Raw genomic sequence first — 22,905 nt, 5'->3', positions numbered from 1 at the left:
TTAGTAAAAAAAATCTTATTTCGTCTATATATGAGTAACTGAGATGTTATTTGCTATTTGAATTTTACGACAATATATCCGTTGCTCTTGACCTTATAAGGTCAATTTGTGACCTCTTTGGTTGCTCTTGACCTTATTAGGTTAATTGGTGACCCGATAGGTGTCAAATTATCATTGGTCGTAAACAAAACAAAAAGGGTTGGAAGGTGAAAAATGATTGGGTTGATGACCTAGGTCGCGACCTTCTGCTTGAGAGGTGAAAATAGGTCAAGGTTAATAAGGTGAGATTAAGAGTAAAATCGGGTCGTGACCTAATTAACGCGACCACTGCTTTGGGATGGTCTTATAAAATACTCTAGTAAACCATTATATTTCATTCAAACATTTGTAAGTTTATTATTTTAATGGACATTTGGACAAAGTTTGGTGAGCACAATAAGGTGGTCAAGTCCAACTTTTGCTAACGTGATATGACCTAATCATTAGTAATTAAGAGTGTGTGTTCCTTATTGGGCAACTCTTATTATTAATTGTACAAATTACGAAATCTATTATAATTGCGCAATTTATCCACACTGACAAATACTACTATTTTTAGTCCACAAAATGAATGTGTTATATGCTCTTACATAGTTTTGGACAATTGGACTAACAAAAAGACGGTCTTACACCAATTTATTGTAAAATGGGTTTTTTAATTAACCATTTTTACTCACTAGTAGGGTTGGGTTTGGATTTGTTCTAAAAATATTAGTGTAAAACCGTCTTATACAAACCAACTCTTGGACAGTTGAACTAATATGATATCTTGTTATTACAACCAAGTGGGTTTAATGCGGTATTATTCACCTTTTTACGGGTTGTTTACTTCTCAAGAAAGTAACCATGACGAGAAAATTACTCACTATTGTCGACTGTATGTGCTAAATTAACACGAATCCAAAAAAGAAGAACACATAAACTTTTTAATAATGAGTTAATTATACTTTCTTCAACTTACATCGCGAATGTTAACACCGATCTACAGAACCAAGATGGCGTATCGTTCATTCACCCCTTGGGTCATTACTTCCAAGTTCCAACCATGCTGGTTCCGATGTCGATGGGTTGCATCGGTATTAATTTTAATGTGGCCAATAGTCAGCAGCCACATCGCGAATGTTGCCACCCATCTACATCGGTATTAATTTTACATGACCGAAGTCAAGGTCAACTACTGAACGCCAGAATATCTCCGAAAGTATTCTACCATAGCCAACACCTTCAAATCTCAACCATCACCAATAATACTCAGAAAGCTAAAATATTTCAGAATCACAGAAGCACGGTAACTTCAGCGAAAAATAACACAATTCATTCATCCAGCAAAAAGTAGAAAATAAACATGTCTAAGATGGAGAATCAGGAGCGTACAATTCGATGAAATAACAACGAACTAATGTCTTCTAGAGTTCTAGTACATCCGCACAATTAACTTAGACACGGATAAAGGGTCTTAAAGACCTAATAGCAGTTAATGAGAGATGCTTAAAAGGGTCACTCAGAAGCAGCACTCTGATCTTTAATGGACTCACGCCAAGCGTGCTCTCTTGCACCGTCCTTGTCGACAATTTTGATCACGAAATTTGGTGGGGCTACAACAAGCCTTGACCTGATCTCTAAGATGCATTTGTCGACCAAGTCAGTAGCTTTTTCAAGTGACATGCCACTGTGGTAATGCCTGTCCATCATGGAGAGGGCGAAGTAGGCACCATAGCCAAAAGCCGCCTTGTCTACCTTGTGGAGAGTTGCAATGTAGTCTATGAAGTAGAGAGATGGCCCGGTTTCCTCGTCATAGCCAGCCAAAAGAATATTCACAGAGTATGGGTTCTGTATATAGGAAATAATAACCATCAGGATACAATGATTCCATAAAACTGAACATAAGGATATACAACAACAACATCAAAGCCTTAATACCAGAATGATTTGGGGTCGGCTGACAAGAATCAGCCTTTAGAACCGTGCATGGGTGAACGCACACCTCAAAATGTGAACAAAATAGAAAAGGAAAAATGAAAAACAAAAGGGAGAGTGAAACATAATACAAAAGTCAAGGTAAACCTATAGGTTTTAAAAATCGAAGTCCAGATTTCTTTTATAAAAACTTAAAATTTAAATCGAGAATAAAGATTTGAAAACCGAAGTAAAATTTAAGGGTCCGGAATACATTAAAAGTGAACATAAGGATATACTAAAAGAAAATGTAACCTTTAAAGTTTTATATTTTATGAAAACAGGATGAGAGAATTATCACAAAAGGGGAAAAAAGAATAGCAGGATAACTCGCAGCAAAATAAAGGAAAAGAAAAAGGCGGGAAATAGCAATGTCCAAGGTGAATAGAGAAACACATTTTCCGAATGCTTAATGCACTTTTAGATGGAAAAATAATGCTCCGTACTCAATATTACAGAAAATTACATCAGCGAACAAGGATCTAACTGAAATTACAAACCATCCCAATTACTTGAAGAAGGATAATTGGGGTATTAATAAAAGCAACAGCTGCTTAGCTGATAAGGAAGCAAGATAAACAATCCAACCCCAAGTGTAGTCTGTCGAATTTTCTAAATGGTTAATAATAACACGAAAGCAGCCACAAAGACAAAAAAAAAAAATTAAGGGAACAAAAAACTCAAAAGAACAGGACCAAATTCACATTAATCATATGGAGTATTATTCTTCGCCAAACAAAATGAATCGGCTAGTTCAGCTGGTCAGAAATTTTGGGAAGTGAATCTTCTCTAAATTTACCTAACTTGTCTGAATGAAAACGCTCGTGTAAGAGTTTCCATTACTTTCAGGACCTTCTAAACTTTTCTCACCTTCATAAAATAAGGGAAATATTTCCATTATTCGTGACTAAACGGGCCAAAAAAAACTATACCCTACTAGATCCTAGTTATTATGTTATCTAAATCTGGAAGATTACATTCTTGTTCAGTATCAGACAGCAAGATATCTACCCACCAAGTCTGAAGTACACCACCTTTTTCAAAAATTGTAATGGAATACAGATAAAATAAGTTTTTAAATACAGACCTTTATGAGAATAGATAGGTTCCAACCTATCATCAATTGAACCAGGCAAACTATACCTACCCATTATCAATAATAAGTGTACAGAAAATTCCAACTTATGTACCAAATTCTCATTATCTACATTCAGAGTTCTATCTTTTTTTCTGCTCAGCATTAGACAGTGACATAAACACCCACCATCTTTGATGAATACCACCTACTCAACCGACTGAATTCAATAAAAAAAATTGACACAGGACTGAAGAGATTATTTGGCTGCATTACCACACAACATTGCGTTACGAGCCACAATTAAAAAATTAGGATGCACAACGCATGAAGCAGCAAGTATAGCAAATTTAATGGATGCTGCAGCAAAAGGTGTAATGAATTGTTTCATCACACAGAAATTAGCACCAGGTTTCCAAGACCAGATAAGAAACCATACTCAAGCCTTAGGGCCTGGCGGGTCAAAAAGGAGAACAAAGGAACTGAATGTAGACACTCATTATAATCCACATTTTATACCGAAAAAGTGACCATGATTCATTAGTATGAGAATCTTGTGTCCGCCTACAAGTCACAGGCACTCAAATGTGCGCGTGCGAGATTGCGCATGAGACAGATAAAAAAGAAAGAAGCTGTTGAAGTTCCAAAACTCCATGCCAAAGCAGTGATGGACAAGATAGTGTACTACAATGAGCTGCAGCGAACAGCACACTAGCATTGGAATACCTCACTACAGTGATACATACACGAACTAAAATCTGATAACCCAAAACTTAAAGTTCATAAGCATTTCCTCATGAGCGAAACAATTTTGGTGAAGAAGTTTATAAAGTCAGCATCATCCTCAAGCAATGGAGAACAAATCTTCAATTTATCCCGTTCCTCTTCCTTGCGACATTCTCTATCCAGTGCCTCACAAGTCACAAGTCTATTACCTACCCACTCTCAATCTAGCAACAGCAAAAGGTAGACCCTCACCTATAGCGACTCACAAATGGCAATCTAGCACCCTTTTGCTCCCTCGTCATACATTCCGTTTCTCTCACCAAACAAAGTCAATTGAACTGACAACAGGGCATACAGAGCAAACCACCAGACTACTTTGTTAATACGCACCACCACAAACAGAATGTCTACCATGCCTATTATAGATTGAGCCACCAAAAACCCATAACATACAACGGCTTCATAAACCCGACCCCTCCTCTATTTTCCATCAATTATCGCCATCAAAACTACCAACAACACACAAAAGCTCAAAAATTCCCCAACAACTTATAGAACAAAATAAACAACAGCAATCACAGATTCAAGAAAACACTACCAATAAAATCACAACATCACAACATAACAACGCAACAACAGACAAAGAATTCACCTTTCGCAACGCGGTAGCGAGTTCACCACGGGTGAAATTAGCAGTAGCAGCAGTAGACAAAGGAATTCCATTCCTAAACTGATACAAAGCCACATTCTTTTGAACATACTCCGTGAATTGAACTCTACAAATCAAACAATTACACAATCAATCAATCAATTCACCAAATATCAAAAACCCTAATTAATCACAACCAAAAACCACAATCAAAACACAAAACCCTAAAAATTGAATCAAAACCTGTCGCCGGCTTCCCCACTAGCACCCATAAGCTTGTGAGAATCGAGAATCATAACCTTGTCTTCATTCGATTTGTGTACTAATATGCTGTTAACTGCAGATGTATCTGCTGCTATGATCGAAAATCCGTCGCCGACTAATCCGAAAACACACTCCATCGATTTGGTTGATCGTAGTAGACGTAATTGAATCTGGGATTTTGTTAGGGTTCTTGTGATTTTGGGGGGAAATTTGTGATTTGCGTTATTAGGACTTAAGGAGTAGACAGTAAGTAAGACAACACTCGTCGGGATTGTCCGTCTTGGTTTTGTTAGGTTCAAATACAAGTCCGGTTTGGGAGTTGGAAATCGGGTCGGGTTATTGTTCATTTGTTGGGCTGGGTATGGTCGGAGTAAGGTGTTCGTTTGGGTTGGTTTAATGTATCGGGTTAAAATCGACTTGGATTGAATTTTTTTTGGGTGATAAAGGGAATATACAGCCGTTACATTCGGTGCGCACTGAGTAAATCTTCGGGTATACGTAATAGTATGCAATGGTTGCAAACCACGTATACCAGATTACCACGTAAGCCACCCTAAAATAACAGACTCAAAGTGTATAAGACATAGACTCCGGCCATAAATACTCCACGAGGTTGGTATTGACAATGTTTGAGCCTTGGTCTTCTGGGAATTTCACCCAAGTTTTAATCATTGATTTTACAAATTGTTACTACAGCCAAATTTTGATGATGACGAGAATTGAATCCAGGTTATGAGTAGGTTTCGATAATTACCCAAATTTTGTAAGACATCGGATATAGGTTTCGATAAAACATTGTAAAACCAGTAATAAAGTACCCTGATTCCTTATTAGCTAGCTAATCATGATAGTTAATGGAAGTTGTTAGTGGGGGCACTGGGCAGTTACTTGAAGTAATAAGCTCTGTGTAAACTTGAAGTACTAAGCTCTGTGTAAATTTGTTCATAAAAGAATTATTGCATAACTAATGAGTCAATTATTAGCGTGAAACATAAAACTAGTTAATTAATAAAAAAATGATTTAAACAAATTAAACGAAAATCAAAACTTAACAAGCACGATCTTTATATGTCAAATTAAACTTAGCTATAACCATATTAAATTCAAATTGAAACGAAAAAAAAAATCTAATTTAAGAGGACTTTCACCAGTTTTTTTTTTTTTTTTTATAATAAAGCGCTACCAGTCAGTCACTAACATAATATCAACCTTACACGATTGACTGATTGACATGGAATTAGCCGTCGGACAATCTCATTCGAGTACTGAATGCACTACACGATTGACTGATTGACATGGAATTAGCCGTCGGACAATCTCATTCGAGTACTGAATGTAGCTATTTGTTTAAGAGTTAAACGCTATCACCGGTCACACCAACCAACTTTAATTACCTACCTTATAATATATACTCCCTTCTATTCATTCATTTTGTCCCCCTTCTTTTTTGCACAAGAATTAAGAAAATGATTTTGGACCACACAAAACACTCTATTCCACTCTACCCCACATGTAATTAAATTTGGACCACACAAAAATTATCAAAAAAAGGAAAGAAGGACAAAAATCCGACTAGCTTCGATAAGGAAAGAGGGACAAAATGAATGAATAGGAGAAAGTATATAAGACGGTGACCCGTAACACCAAATCGGTAACGTCATCTCATTTTCCGAATACGAAATGTGAACAAACATAACCGCATTTGATAAAATCACGGTGAGAGGCGGAGAGCGATGCATTTACATTTTACAATAGAATCCTCATCAGTTGTCACTTGTTACAAATAAATTCCCCACATTACTCCCAATGATCTCACTTACTTTATCTCAATTCCAGTAAAATTATCCGTTTCATCTTCTCTTTTCTGGTAATTTCTCATCCTACATTCGCTCAATGTTTGCTGTTTTCTTGTTTTTGATTGTTCTTTTTACTGGTAATTTTAGGGCACCTTTATTCTACTATATTATGAACAATCTGAATTCAAGTTACTGGAATGATTTATCCAACATTTTGATTGAAACCCTGAAAAACCCTAATTTTGGTTGATTCTGTTTGTGTAGCTAAATTTGTGGATTTCGGATTGTGGGTTACTCAAATTATTGCGTTTTTTATATGATCGTGTATTATTGTAAATTTCAATGTTATGGGTATGAATCATTACAACACTTTTGATATTAATGTCAAACTTGTTTATCTAATTCTGCAAATTTTTTTAGATAAATGAGGATTGTGGGTTCCTCAAATTATTGTGTTTTTTATGTGATCATTTATTTGTCGAATCGAGATTATAAATTTCAATATTTTGGGTATGAATCCAGAATCATTACCACACTTTTGAAATTGTTCTCAAACTTGTTTACCTAATTCTGCAATTTTTTGGCAAAATTGCGGGTTTTGTTCTCCGGTGATGTTAAATCTTTGAAGTTGCATGCTATGTAATGGGATATCTTATCAAAAGTGTGGACACAAGTGGAAATGTATGTTTTACATCTCTCATTGAAGACGGGCACATCCGTTACAAGCTGAAGACGGTAAAGTAATACCCAAGTGAGTAGATAAGACAAAAGCAGAATGCTTAGGGAGTAGCATTTTGCTTTTGTCTTATCTACTCACTTGGGTATTACTTGACCCGTCTTCAGCTTGTGACGGATATGCCCGTCTTCAATGAGACTTGCTGGTTTTACATATGCCCCGTGTCAGAACAGTTATGTTTGGCAACTTGTACTAATTAGTGGTGGTTGAGAGTACATAATGATTAATGATAAAAAATTAGTGTCTTAAAAGTATACCCTGAATTTTCATTAGTCAAGCAATAGTGAGACGTTGATAGCGAGGTAAAAGCTCTAAAGGTTGATGGCTGTGTTACTTGACGCCTTTGACGGCAAGTGTTAGACATAGACACATAGATGTGGTGAAATATCAGACGCGGCTTATTTGTAAGAATTTCATGTGGTTGGCCTAAAATAAAGTTTCCTGTCAACTCATACACAACCTGGTAAAAGTGTTTGAAGAACCGTAGGTTTAGTGTTGAAGTCTGGTTTCATTATCTGGATCGCAACTTATAGACATGTGTGTCATTGCGTTACTTTACTGTAGCGAGCTGATGATACTAGGATTACTAGCTGATTACTGGAAAGCTTAATTTGTATTACTTAATAAACACTTTTTATTGTTTTATGTTTGGCAGGAGGAGCTTGGAATTGCATCTGAGTCACCTGACAAAAAGAGGAGCTCTCAGATTGTTCTCACATCGTCTTAGTTTGAGCGATGAGTGTCTATGGAGACAAATCCGATGATGAATATTCCGTCATTGGAGACAAAGGAGAGATGGGGTTCCTCGATTATGGAGATGATAAATCTGTGTGTAGTTACAATCCAGTCGATGAGGGCCCAGTCGTAATTTCTGTGCCTTTCCCGTTTTTACAACAGAGACCCCAGTCAGTATCTGTTAATGAGACTAATAGCTGTGCAATTACCTTAGAGAACACCACTACAGAATCAATTGAACTTTGGGGAATCCATATATATGCAGCAAATCCCGAAGAGTCTTTTACCCTGTCATTGATGGATCCTTCCAAACCAGGATTTGTAGGTTCATCTTCTTTGGAAGACCGGGTGCTCCAGCCAAACAAAACATTGACAGTCTGGTTGTCTTGCAAGCCTAAAGAAATTGGTATGCTTACATGCATTGTCCATTTTGATGTTGGGGATGATAAGATAGAACGAGTGGTCTTTGTTTTGGCAGAAGACAATATCTCGAAGGCTTTAGCTTCGAAAAAGCCTTATCAAAGAGCAAGAAATAAGTCCCAGTTTGCCGTTGATACATTTGTCAATGGGGTTCGTCCTGCTGCTAAGGCTGGCAACCGTGCTTTCCGATATAGGCTCCCTCCTTATAAAATACCAGCAGATACAAGAGAGATAATAAAGAGTAAGCAGGTTCCAGATGCCATTATAGATGGATTATCAAAGAAGAATTATGTACCTTACTTTAGAACACTGCTTATCATGGAAGAGTTACGGTTGGAGGTGACTAGATCTTTTTTACCTGACTGCCTGTTGTTCCTTTTACCTATGCAGCATCGATATTTCTGCATTCAAGTTCTCTGCTATTATTGACCAGCTCACATCCTTTCTGCAGGAAGATATAAGGGCTTATGATATGGAAAATGTCACTATGAAGAGCCGCGGACGTCAGTTTCTGGTACTTGAGGTGCTAGGGTTAGCCGAGAGAAGGCCCTCGCTTGTGCATGGAGATTCTGTGTATGCCAGACTTGAATCTCAATATGGGGAAGAGACTCGTGTTTATGAGGTAACGAGCTTCATTTGTTTTGTCAGTTTAATTGGTAATCGCTGTTTGAGGAGTACAATAATATTGTTTGGCGCTAGAACCCTTACTTTGAGTTTGAGGCAGCCTATATAACTTGCTCCTACTTTTTATCACTTATGTTAAATAAAGCAAAAGGAAGGCCTTCTGTATGATATCCTCTTTTATAGTTTGCGTGTATATTCTTTTTAATGGTTTATTTCGTAGTCATTTTGAACTTCTACAGGCACCGTTGGATCACTGTCTACTGCACTCTTGAATGCTTTGTGCAAATTTTACCCGATAACCAAAACATCCTCTTCTTTCAAGTTTCAGCTACTATAAAGGAGAGTTTCATATTAACTATTGCTAAGACAGATCTGGTCAAATGATTGCTTATTAGTTACTCCCTCCATTCAACTCCACACTACACATACCCTTTTCATCCATTCAACTCCACACTACACCTTTCTAAAAAAGGAAATGCAAAAGACCATTTTATCCTAATGCAAACAAGTTATTTACATAAAATGCTATAGATGGCCCACTCTAATTTACACTCAAAACCCACCCACACTACACATATACCCTTTTCATCCATTTCGTTTTCATCCAACTTGTACCTTCTATAGTTTTTTATTCATTTTCTTAAAAAATGTGCAAAAAGGTAACGTGTAGTGTGGAGTTGAATGGAAGGAGTATTACAGAGGACAAACTGTTAGTCGTTGACTTTGATAGCTGGTTGATTGTTTCCGTGCCTTAGTTTCTTTACTTGATTCCCGGCTGTCAAAAGTCAAAACTGTCAAATTTGGACCTAGATTTGTTGAGTCATAAAGTGTGTTGTTGGACAGGGCTTTATCCACCGTGTTGAGGCTGATCAAGTATACCTGAAATTTGCCGATGACTTCCACAAGCGTCACTGCGATCATAATTATTATAACATCAGTTTCATGTATAATCGTGTCAACATGAGACGATTGTATCACGCAACTGAAGCCGCACAAGAATTACATGTAGATTTTCTCTTCCCATCCGAGTCTTCTGTGAAGAGACGTATTAGACCAACATCAGTTGTACCGATATCTGGTAATCTCAACGAGGAACAACTGAATGCTGTTAGAATGATTCTGGGGTGCAAAGGAGGGGTCCCATACATTATAAATGGCCCCCCAGGTACTGGTAAAACTATGACACTTGTTGAAGCGGTCCTTCAACTTTACACTACCAGAAAGTATTCACGAATCCTGATATGCGCTGCATCAAATAGTGCAGCCGATCATATATTGGAGAAGATCTTGAATAAAAAAGGCACCCGGATCAGAGATAGCGATATCTTTCGGCTCAATGCGGTTAGTCGTCCATTCGAGGATATGAACCCTGATTATCTGCAATTTTGTTGTGGTGAAGAAAATATGTTCAAGTGCCCTCCACTCAGAGACTTGTTACGCTACCGAATTATCATAACAACGTATATGAGTTCCTCCCTTCTGCATGCTGAAGGTGTCAAGAAGGGAAACTTCTCTCACGTAATTCTGGATGAGGCAGGCCAGGCTTCGGAACCAGAAACCATGGTTCCCATTTCCAACCTCTGCCACAAAGACACTGTCATTGTTCTTGCTGGCGACCCGAAGCAACTGGGACCAGTCATTTTCTCACCAGATGCAAAAATTCACGGGTTAGCAAAATCATATCTGGAACGACTGTTTGAGTGTGAACTGTACAGCGAAGGGGATGAAGGATATGTAACAACCCTTCAACGGAACTACCGGTCCCACCCTGACATACTTCAGCTGCCTTCCGAATTGTTTTACAATGGGCAATTGATTGCATGTCATGAATCATTGGAATCTTTGCCTTGGGCTGATCTCCTTCCTAACAAGGAGTTTCCCATTCTTTTTAATGGTATCCAAGCCTATGACGAGAGAGAAGGAGATAACCCTTCATGGTTTAATCGAACCGAGGCAAGCATGGTTGTTAAACTCATCAAGAAACTCATAGCTAGGAAAGTGAGTGAAGATATGATTGGGGTAATTACACCTTACAGGCAACAAGTAGCCAAAATAAAACTTGCTCTGGATGATGCAGGGATCACGAATATCAAAATTGGTAGCGTTGAGCAATTTCAGGGACAAGAGAGGGAGGTCATTATCATATCGACTGTTCGATCTACTGTAAAACACGATGAATTCGATAGAATCTATTGCCTGGGATTTCTGAGTAATCCAAAAAGGTTTAATGTTGCCATTACCCGAGCTAGATCCTTGCTTGTCATTATTGGAAATCCACACATTATCTGTAAGGTATTGCTAAACCATCTCTCTGCTGACGTTCTAGTCCTATGTTGTTGCCTCTACTCATAAATGTTTGTTCATAAGCTTTTGCATGATCTTGTCCTTCCGATCATGGATCAATACAATCCCAAAATTAACAGAGTTTCCTCTTGTGCCGTAATACTAATACTTGTCAATCATGCTAGCAATTTTTGATCTGTCTTATGTATTGATGCTATTGTTCTATCCTATACGCCCTTGTGCTCTTGTTACGATAAACTCTTTGAGGCACCGGATTAATGATCGTGATTGTGATTATGAGCATTTAATGGTTATTTTCTATGAATGTGATCTATCATGTTTGTCACAAGTGCTTTGTAATATGACGTGTTAAACAAAATGGTTCGGTAACCTCTCTTTTCTTCTTATAATATGAAGTAGCAGAGCGTTATGTATTTTACGCCTCAATTTTCTTTATGGGTCGCTTCTTTGTGTTTTAACACATAGCCGCCCCTCCGACTTCCTTAAGATGCCGCATGCAGAGCCTTTGAGGCATTGGAGTAAATATTGTTATATTAATTTGTTTTTGGAAGGAGAAAGCAATTAGTTTGACACTAACGTTCCTTTGGATATTACCGTTGCTTTTGTCTATTAGGATCGTAACTGGGAGAAACTATTATGGCGTTGTGTTGATAACAACGCATATGAGGGTTGCTCTCTTCCGGAACGTCAGTTTCCGATAGAGGAGGAATGGACAGAGCAAGAAACAGGGGATTGGTCTGGTGCTGCTAATCAAGTGACACAATGGGGATGGTCCGATTCAGTGGAGCAAGGTCAAGGCGGATGGTCTGGTGCTCCCGACCAGGAGAACCAGTGGGGCTGGTCAGATGCTCCAGACCAAGGTCAAGGCGGATGGTCTGAAACTCCAGACCAAATGGTAAAGGAGGGATGGTCTGACACTCCTGGTCAAGCGGTCAACGGGGGTTGGTATGATGGTCCAGACAAAGTGGCGAAGGAGGGATGGTCCGACGGTCCAGATAAAGTGGTTGAAGGAGGATGGTCTGACATTTCAGATCGGTCTGATGGTCTAAATCAAGCAGGAAAGGGGTGGTCTGGTCCTGATCAAGCGGTTAAGGGAGATTGGTCTGACGGTCCTGATGAAATGGTCAAGGAGGATTGGGGATTGTCCAACGGTCCAGAACAAGCGGTTAAGATGGGATGTTCTGACGTTCCAGATCAAGCGGAAGAGGGCGGGGATGGTCCAGATCGAGAAGGGTATTCAGACGGTCCAGCTCAAGTGGGAAAAGAGGAATGGTCTGACGGTCCCCGACAAGCGGGAAAGGGGGGTCCAGATGAAGCAGTAAAGAAGGAATGGTCTGACGGTCCAGATGAAGCGGAAATGAAGAAATGCGCTGATGGTGCGGATCAAGAGACGCAGTGTGGTGGGTTAGATTCAGTGGAGCAAGGTACACCAGGAGGACGGGCTGACAGTCTAGAGAGAAAGGTAAACGGGGAAGGGGCTGACAGTCTAGAGAGAAAGGTAAATGGGTGGCGGACTGACAATCCAGAAAGAATGGTAAATAGGCGACGATCTGACGGTCCAGAGAGAATGACAAATGAACGACGGTCTGATCAAGCGATAAAGGGGTCTAATGGTTCTGGCCGAGAAACACAGTGGGGCTGTTCAGTTACAGGTGGAGGGGCAAAGGGGACATCTCATGCTTCAAAGCGAGAAAGTAAAGAGTGTTCATGGGTAGAAGATTTTCCCGAACCTGTCAAGGATGAGGATGAATGGTCCGACGGATGGAAATGACCATCTACTGTGTTGCACATCCCTCCCAGGTTTTACCTATTACTTTCTTTTGATCACGCATTTACGCTCTTTCCCTCGCCCTACTTCTAGAATATTTCTGGAGCCTTTTCTTGTTTAAGATCTAAAGAATTCTATTTTTGACTGAAGTTGCAAATGCAAACAAGGAATCAGATCACTGAGCTTCAGGAAAAGAAATTTCTCCGAAGTTCTCACAAATATGTTGCTTATTTTAAAATATTGGTTGCGACACATAAATGTGGTTGAGTGGTCAAAATTTTGTAGTTCACTGGAATTACGGCAACCTGATATTGAACCGATATTGGTCGCATTTATAAAGCGAAATGACCGAGATTAGGCCACAAGGCGGATTCTGTGATAAGGTTTTACACAGTTTCACTTGATGCACGCGGCGTATGTTGATCGAAATCAAATTTCAAGAAAGCTTCTGTAACCGTATTTTTATCAAAATAAGCGCACAGATTGACAGAATTTTCCAGCGTAATTGAAGTGAAACTGTGTAAAACCTAGACGATGATGACCGACTTAGACTTAGTTCAGCAGAACTGTATGAGCATGACATAAGTACAAAACCGCCAATGGAAGAAACACAGGAAAACAGATATACAATCTGAACAATCTGAACTGGTAGAATTACAATGAAAATTACAGAACAGGAAACGTGAAAATTTTATTCACTACATACAATCCGTACGGAGCACAAAATTTATTGAGAAGACTATTTGACCAATAACTGATCCTAAAGAAGGAAGACGGAAAAACAAGAAAATACAGGACATACACCTAGAGACACCAACCCAAGAAAGAAGACCAAGAACCCGGCTTCTTCACGGCATTTCCAGATTGACATTGATAACCAAGACTGAGATTAGGTCAACGATATTGATAAATCCTAAGATGATCCCCAACGGAAGTCATATAAGAACGACTGTAAGCTTGTCATTCGACACCAGTGAAAGCGTGTCCTTGTGCATTAATCTCACAACGAAAACCCCAATTCCGACGAAGCAATTTATTGACCATGAATGGAGGTGCAGAGTTCACCAGCAATTTATTGAAAAGACTATTTGACCAATAACGTATCCTAAAGAAAGAAACAGAAAAAAGAAATGTAAACAAGAAAATACAGGACATATACCTAGAGACCACGCACCAACACCAGAAAGAAAACCAAAAACCCATCTCATGGCATCTCAACGATCGTCGATCAACTTCAATGGAATAACCAAGACTCTGGTTCGGTCTACGATATTGATAAACCCTCAGATGATCCCGTTAACAATCTTATGAGAACGATAGTATGTTTGCCATTCAATGTCATCGAAACAGAACTCAGAAGTATCTTTGTTGATCAGTCCCACAACGGAAAGACCAAATGCGACGCAGTTCAGCGTCCCAAAAACCGGCCTCGTCACCGACCATGTGTGGGGGTGCAGGGTGAACCCGCATTTTCCTCCCATTGGTAACGGTGATAGGCCAATATCGAACAACTGGTTCGAGATGATACCCGTGATACACTTCCGTATTAATGTGTTTCAGGTTGAAAAGCTTTTCGTTTTGACCTTGTTCGAGCCCGGTGCGTGTTACACGGATTGTGTTTTGCTGAACGGACGTAGTGGCGGGAAAATTTGGGTCGATTGGGAAATTTTGAGTCATTACAATGGAAGACGAGGAGAGAAAAATTAGAGGGCTTGCGAATTTGATTGTTGCTAACAATTTCTTGGGTGTTTCGAAAGTGTATAGCAGCAATGAATAAGCTTCAATTGTTATCCAGTACATATAAGATTTAGGAGCGGGAGTTTATGTTCTACCGAAAACTGGTAAATTTTACCCCCTTCACAAAATTGGTTGCTAAAATGATTATCATATACTACTTGTGACGTACATACGTGTAACGATTGATCCATTTAATATTTCGTATAACTGTGTTTTTATAAGTAAAATTAAAGAAAATCTATAAAACTATATTAAAAGGATAACATTAAAAGGCCACGTAGACAAAGCCACATAGGCGAAAAAAAAGCCACACGTGCATTACGAATGCCACATCTATAAATCTATATAATCTATACTATATAGTTAAAAGGCAACTTAATACATTTAATTTTTTGGCATGTAGGATTATCATAATTAAATTCTATTAATTTATATTGTTAATATTAAGGCTACTTTAATAAATTTATTAAAATTCATTATAAGGTTTAGTAATATTTTTTTTAATGTGGAAACCACAAGATCATGATTTAAATTATAAAAATAAATTAAGAATTTAGTCTCATCATTTAAATCATTCAATTTGTTCATCTAACTCCTCCTTAACCATAAATATAGTAGCTAAAAGGTCTTATATAGTAAATAAAAAATCTAATAATTTAGATTTTAAAGCTACTAATATCTACAAATTTATAAATATAATTAAAAGGAAAACCAAAATATTTATCATCATCAAAATGTCATATTTTAATTATATAGTTAAAAGGCAGGTTAATACATTTAATTTTTTTGCCATGTAGGATTATCATAATTAAATTTTATTAATTTATATTGTTAATATTAAGGCTACTTTAATAAATTTATTAAAACTCATTATAAGGTTTAGTATTTTGTGTGGAAACCATAAGATCATGATTTAAATTATAAAAATAAATTAAGAATTTACTCTCATCATTTAAATCATTCAATTTGTTCATCTAACTCCTCCTTAACCATAAAGATAGTAGCTAAAAGGTCTGATAAGTAGTAAATAAAAAATCTAATAATTTGGATTATAAAGCTAATAATATGTACAAATTTATAAATATAATTAAAAGGAAAACCAAAATATCTATCATCATCAATATGTCATATTTTAATTACATAACAATAACAATAACAATAACAATAACAATAACAATAACAATAACAATAACAATAAAGCTAATAATATGTACAAGTTTATCGCACATCGGCAGCCTCAAATGTTCTCTGTTGCTCCTCAAATTTTTTGAGGCCGCTTTGTCTAACTCGAAAAACCATTCATGTGATTTTAGGAGATTTGGTTCCGGGACCTTAGAATCCCGAAAACCGTGTATTATACACTTCAATTTGAGCCGCTCGGGAGGCCATACTGGGTTGTATTTATTTCTCAGCTCATTTTTGTATCACGTGTATGGGGTCGTATTAGAAGTTACCCCCAAATAACAAGAATTAAACCATTTTTAACGAGTATCCGATTTCCGTTCGAGACTGGTTTATCGTACGACAGTCTCAAATGTTCTCTATCGCTCCTCAAAATATGTGAGGCCGCTTTGTCTAACCTGAGAAACCATCTATGTGATTTTCGGAGATTTGGTTCCGAGACCTTAGAATCTCGAAAACCGTGTATTATACACTATAATTTGAGCCGCTCATGAGGCCATACTAGGTGATGAGTGCCTATTTTGTGTCAATTTCATCCTTCTTCCCTATGCATATTTCCCGATCACACGCGGTTTTTGACCCTTTTAGCCCCATTTTGTAGCATTAGTCCCGTACTATGCGCTTTATGTTCCTCACTGCAGGTTTTGCATAGGAAAGTGGGCTAAGGGAGCTAGCTAAGGAGCTTACAAGGCATGCATAGAGAAAGAGAGTGAAGAGAAGAGAAGCAGGACTCCCGGCCGGTCGGCCGGGAGCCGGTCCACCGGCTGAGAGTCCCCTATACGAAGCATTGAAGATGAAGAGGTGAAGGAAGGGCTCCAAGCCGGCTAGCCGGCAGCCGGTCAACCGGCTGGAAGTCCTTCTCCTGAGCCGGTCCAGAGCCGGCAGCCGGTCCACCGGCCCACCAAACCTGATGATTTAATTGACACCAAAAGTTACAGCGGGTTATGTGCCGGTCTCCAGACCGGCGGCCGGTTGACCGGCTCAAACTCCCTTCCCCGCATTTTGAACTTCCTTGTAATTTTTGACCTAAATTATTGTAAAACTATAAATACCCCTCTCTTGTTCATTTTCGACACACAACCCTAGATCTAAAACCTTCCCTAATTTATGCAATCTTTCCCTAATTAAAGCATTAATCTTTCCTTAATCAATATTAATATTATTAATCATTTAGTAAGATTAGTTTAGTAGTAGTATTTGTCAATTGTTTACACTTGGTTCTTGGATTGTATTGGGAGATATTGAAGGATTCTCTTTATTAATTCAATCAAAGCAATCATCTTTACTCTTTGTTGGTATATCTCTTCTCTTATTTACTTTCTTAATCAATTGTTTACATATTAACTTGTCTTTTATCATTGTTGAAATGTTCACCATGTCATCTCTTTTGATTATTTGTTCTTTTTCATTTGTTGGTTTGAACAATTTGAACATGTGTAACACCCCGAAATTTGAGTCAGCCTAGAAATAAGTAGAAAATATTTTGCTAAAATAAAATTTTAGAAAGAAAAAAAATATATATATTTGTAATGTAAAATTCAAATTTGAATAGTAAAGAAAATCGTATATCTATTTGGAAATCGAATAGAAAACAAATAATATAATAACTTGAAACGTAAAGGGAACAAAAAAAAAGACTAGTGATAACTATACTTAAGAACGCATACTAACATGTATAGAAAAAAAACATTTCTTCAAAGTGAAGTACTTCAGAGTAAATTACATAACAGAACGTTGGAAAGTGAATAAGTATCGTATCGTAACGAAAACTGACCGAATACAATTAGAACCAACCTAATATATATAAACCTTAGCCATTCTACAATATTCTAGTTATGGGAAATGATAAGAACAAAAGAAAGAAAGAGGATGGTCCGGACGAAGTGGCCAAGAGGGGGATGGTCTGACGGTCCAGATCAAGTGGTTGAAGGAGGATGGTCTGACATTTCAGATCAAGCGGAAAAGGGCGGGTGGTCTGATGGTCTAAATCAAGCAGGAAAGGGGTGGTCTGGTCCTGATTGTAAATGATTGAAACCCTGACGATATCATTTCATTGACGAGAATATATATACAATGGTTACAATGTGAACATATCACAACCATATCAAAGATATACATGAATATAGGAAACAACTAAATATACAATATATACTTCTACTAATACACCCCCGCAGTCGTAGCGGGAGGAGGACGGACGCAAAGACTGGATCGAAATTGCGTGAAAAGCTGGCGCGGTAACCCTTTAGTAAAAATATCAGCATATTGAAACGAAGAAGGGATATGAAGAACGCGCACTTTACCAAGCTGAACCTGCTCACGAACAAAATGTATGTCAATTTCAATATGATTCGTGCGCTGGTGTTGGACGGGATTGCCGGAAAGATAAACAGCTGAGACATTATCACAATAAACGAGCCTAGCGTGACGAATAGGCATGTGAAGCTCGAGTAGAAGATTACGAAGCCAACTCGTCTCGGCTACAACATTGGCAACCCCGCGATACTCGGCCTCGACACTGGACTTAGAGACAGTGGGCTGGCGCTTGGAGGACCAGGAAATTAAATTATCACCCAAAAAAACGCAGTACCCGGAAGTAGACCGGCGAGAGTCATGACAACCGCCCCAGTCGGCATCGGAGTAGGCTGTGAGAGCGTGAGACTTGGACACGGTCATAGTAAGTCCGAAATGCATAGTACCTTTAATATAACGAAGGACCCGTTTCATGAAATGGAAGTGACTTTCCCGGGGGTCATGCATAAATAAACAAAGTTGTTGTACCGCATAGGTGATGTCCGGGCGAGTAATAGTGAGATATTGTAAGGCACCTACAAGGCTCCTGTAAAGAGCAGGATCAGCCACGGGAGGGCCGTCCGCGGCACTGAGCTTCGAGGAGGTGTCAACAGGCGTGGCAGTCGCATTACAGCCAGTCATGGAAGCACGTGCTAGAATGAAGTTGGCATATTGGCGTTGAGAAAGGAACAACCCCGTGGAGGAGCGTGTAACCGTTATGCCAAGGAAGTGATGCAGCTGGCCCAAATCAGTCATGGCAAATTCACTAGACACTGTAGCAATAATATTACGTAGCAGAGCAGTAGTAGATGCAGTAATAACAATATCATCAACATATAAAAGAAGATAAGCTATTTGAGACCCATGTTGATAGATAAACAGGGAAGGATCACACTTACTGCCTTGAAACCCCTTGGATAAAATATACGATGCAAACCGTTGATACCACGCCCTAGGTTCTTGCTTAAGCCCATATAAAGATTTCATTAAGCGACATACATGACTGGGGGCGGAGGAATCAACAAAGCCGGGGGGTTGATGCATATAGACGGTTTCAAGTAAGTCTCTGTGTAAAAAAGCATTTTTAACATCCAATTGGTGAATGGGCCAAGCGCGGGACACAGCGAGACTTAAGACCGTGCGAATGGTAGTAGGTTTGACAACCGGGCTAAATGTTTCGTCACAGTCAATACCTACCTGCTGAGTTTTGCCATTGACTACAAGGCGCGCTTTATAGCGCTCAAGCTGACCATTGGAGCGAAATTTGTGATGAAATAGCCACATACAACGAATCACATGAGCATCCAATGGTCGAGGAACAAGCTCCCAAGTGTTGTTGTCAATAAGAGCTTTATATTCGGCATTCATGGCGGCACGCCAATTCGGGTCATGAAGGGCGGCAGAGGGGGATTTTGGGACGGGTGAAATGGCCGGGGTGTGGGTTAAGAGGTTAAGGCGATCAATTGGCTTAAAGATGCCATGATGGGCACGGGTGGACATGCCGTGGGTTGGTTTTGGTGGAGGTGGGGGGGGGGGTGGAGGTGGTGGGGTAGGGGAAGGTTGTGAGACCGTGGTAGAGGAGGGGGAAAAGGTGGACGGGTTAGAGAGGCTAGCTGGTGTAGAGGTGGCAGGAGGGCTATCGGGTGTAGAGGTGGGAGTAGGGCTAGATGGTGTGGTTGTGGGTGTCACGATGGGACTGGACGGGGTAGTGGGAACAGGCGTGGTGTGGGAAGGGTAGGCAAAGGCGTCATGAGGCAGGGGTGGGGTGTCGGGTTCGAGGAACTGGTAAGTTGTGGGCTCAGGTGTGAAGTTCGAGGCATAGGGGAAGACATGTTCATCGAAGGTGACGTGCCGGGACAAAATAATTTTTCCTGTTGCGATATCGAGACACCGGTACCCTCTATAGTTCGGGGGATAGCCGAGAAAGACACACTTGTTGGAGCGGGTTTGTAGTTTGTGATCACGTGTGGCAGAGAGATTTAGGTAACAAAGACAGCCAAACACGCGAAAGTGGTCATAGGTAGGTTGACGGAGAAAAAGAGCGGAAGCAGGGGATCGATATTGTAGGATGGAGATATGTAGCGGTGTGAAGAGCGTCAACCCAATAAATGGGAGGTAGAGAGGCGTGAGCTAGGAGGGCAAGAACGATTTCGTTAAGGCGACGAATCATGCGTTCGGCCTTGCCATTTTGGGAGGACGTGTGGGGACAGGAGAAACGGAGAGTGAGTCCGTTTTGCGTGCTAAGTTGGTGGAAAGACGAGTTATCAAATTCCCGCCCCATATCACATTGAAAGCTCTTAATTTCTTTTTCGAATTGGGTGCGGACATAATTACGAAATTGAAGAAATTTGTTAAAGACCTCGGATTTTAATTTTAGTGGGTAAATCTAAACATATTGCGAGAAATTATCAATTAAGACCATATAATATTTGAAACCACTTTTGCTTAAGATGGGAGAGGTCCATAAATCACAATGTATAATGTCAAAAGGCGATAAAGAAATGGAATTTGACGAAACAAAAGGCAAACGTTTATGCTTGCCAATTTGACAAGCATGACACAAACGGGAGCGACGCTCCTTATTACATTTAATAATGTTTTTAAACCTAAGACAATCAAGAATATTGTGACCCGGATGACCGAGGCGAGGATGCCACAAGTCGGAGGTCGACGCAGCAAGGAAGGCTTGGGGCGGCTCTTTGGATGATGTAGCTGACACGGGATAGAGAGTACCGGTGCTATTGCTCCGCATTAGGATTTTCCCAGTCCGTATATCCTTCACAGAGAAACCATGAGGGTCAAATTCGACGGTTACATTATTGTCTTTTGTAAATTGTCGTACGGAAATCAAGTTTTTAATTATCTGTGGGGTGTAAAGGACATTTTTAAGTGTAAAATTTCGAGTCGGTGTGGTTATGGTGGTGTTACCGGATCCATGAACCGAAATTGACTTTCCATTACCAACATAAATAGACCGAATATTATTCTTATTAAACGGAGGAGAAAGTGTACCTGACTCGGATGTTAAATGAGACGATGCTCCCGTGTCCATATAGTAATTTGCATCCTCGGGTTAATAGAGGGTGTCATCGCTTGGAACGCCTGCCCCAATTGCGATGGCCCGAACCCATCAGCCGCTGCAACGTAAGCCTGACCTTGTTGTCCAGAGACGGGTTGAAACATTGGAAAGCGGGCCTGTACCTGCGAATTTTGACGGGGTGGTGGAGGTTGCCACGGGTTCATCCACCCTTGTTGAGCAGGATAGGGACAAGGCGGGACTGCCCATTGCATAGGCCAGAGCTGCGTCGGGCCTGTGGCGACCCACGTTTGTGGCATAGTAGGCCGTCCACCACCATTACTTCCACCCCCGCGCTGCTGACCGCCGCCTTTGTTCTTTCCTTTGTAACCCGTCTTCTTGTTGTTCCAATTACTATTGCCATTACCACGATTATTCTGTCCCGAATTTCCTGACCCATTTGAACCGTCGGTCCAGTCGGAGTTGTTGGGTTGGAGCAACAGCAGGAGCAGCGAGGGCAGCAGCAGTGGTGTCCTCTGAGCGTGCAGACCGGCGGTGCTCCTCCAATTGTAGCATACTCCGAGCCGTCTCAAAAGCAGGGAGCAATTGATTGATATATGCCCCAACGGTGTCATAGGAAGCAGGAAGTCCACGAACCATTTGCAACACCAACCGTTGATCGGTGACAGAGCTACCAACGTCGGTCAATTGGGTTGCGAGATCTTTTAATTTCTGGCAATAATCGTCCATGGAACCGCATTTGGAAAGCGAAAGGTTGGTAAATTCGTGCTCCAAAGCAGCCGCCCTTGCCTCTTTATTGTTGTGAAAGTGATTCTTAAGACGAGTCCAGGCCTCATAAGCGGTGGAATCCGTCTCAAGAATGCGAATCAAGAGATCTTCAGATATGGAGCCGTAGATCCATTGAAGTACATGCGCATCGATTTCGCACCATTCAGCGTATTTGGGGTCGGTGTCTGCCGGAGGGGGAGTCCCGTCGATGTGATTGGAAACCTTATATCCTTTCGCATTGAGGGTGAAAAGCTTTACCCATGACGAGTATGTGATTTTAACGCCGTCAAGCATCCGGATTTTGTGGAGGATATTGTTGACGGAGTAGACAGGATGCAATTCGGGCTTGCCGGATTGAGAGCCAGAGGCCTCTGTTTGAACGACTTCTCCTACCATGGCCGAAGCTCAAGAGGGAGGGGAAGGAGATCGTTAAAATATTTTTTTATTTTTTATTTTTGAAGAAAAACCTAGATAACTGATACCATGTAAATGATTGAATCCCTGACGATATCATTTCATTGACGAGAATATATATACAGTGGTTACAATGTGAACATATCACAACCATATCAAAGATATACATGAATATAGGAAACAACTAAATATACAATATTTACTTCTACTAATACTGATCAAGCGGTTAAGGGAGATTGGTCTGACGGTCCTGATGAAATGGTCAAGGAGGGTTGGGGATTGTCCAACGGTCCAGAACAAGCGGTTAAAATGGGATGTTCTGACGTTCCAGATCAAGCGGAAGAGGGCGGGGATGGTCCAGATCGAGAAGGGTATTCAGACGGTCC

The 22,905-nt window shown here is 39.9% G+C and overlaps 3 protein-coding genes across 4 annotated transcripts; 1 reads left to right on the top strand and 2 right to left on the bottom strand.

The window, feature by feature from the left end:
• Window positions 1-1,270: 1,270 nt before the first annotated feature.
• Window positions 1,271-4,998, bottom strand: LOC141619119 (proteasome subunit beta type-2-A-like). The gene is made up of 3 exons (XM_074436145.1): window positions 4,689-4,998; window positions 4,449-4,572; window positions 1,271-1,869 (listed from the first exon to the last, which is right to left on the bottom strand). Exons 1-3 carry the CDS (start codon window positions 4,844-4,846, stop codon window positions 1,537-1,539), a joined length of 615 nt encoding a protein of 204 aa, XP_074292246.1. The 5' UTR covers window positions 4,847-4,998; the 3' UTR covers window positions 1,271-1,536.
• A 1,361-nt stretch (window positions 4,999-6,359) lies between these two features.
• LOC141619117 (putative RNA helicase SDE3) lies at window positions 6,360-13,369 on the top strand. 2 transcript variants are annotated; one of them, XM_074436144.1, is made up of 6 exons: window positions 6,363-6,576; window positions 7,897-8,735; window positions 8,848-9,018; window positions 9,864-11,312; window positions 11,938-12,786; window positions 12,823-13,369. In XM_074436144.1, the coding sequence occupies exons 2-6, from the start codon at window positions 7,977-7,979 to the stop codon at window positions 13,093-13,095; spliced, it is 3,501 nt and encodes a 1,166-aa protein (XP_074292245.1). In that variant the 5' UTR covers window positions 6,363-6,576; window positions 7,897-7,976; the 3' UTR covers window positions 13,096-13,369. The 2 variants fall into 2 exon arrangements, with proteins under 2 accessions (XP_074292244.1, XP_074292245.1); XM_074436143.1 differs by having other exon boundaries at window positions 6,360-6,576; window positions 11,938-13,369.
• An 8,379-nt stretch (window positions 13,370-21,748) lies between these two features.
• Window positions 21,749-22,501, bottom strand: LOC141620984 (uncharacterized). Its single transcript, XM_074437716.1, has one exon. It carries the CDS (start codon window positions 22,499-22,501, stop codon window positions 21,749-21,751), a length of 753 nt encoding a protein of 250 aa, XP_074293817.1.
• Window positions 22,502-22,905: the final 404 nt, after the last annotated feature.

Source organism: Silene latifolia, chromosome X (assembly GCF_048544455.1).
Source record: "Silene latifolia isolate original U9 population chromosome X, ASM4854445v1, whole genome shotgun sequence".
NCBI lineage: Eukaryota > Viridiplantae > Streptophyta > Magnoliopsida > Caryophyllales > Caryophyllaceae > Silene > Silene latifolia.
The sequence above is the reverse complement of the archived record's forward strand: the minus strand, read 5'-3'. Positions and strand labels throughout refer to the sequence as shown.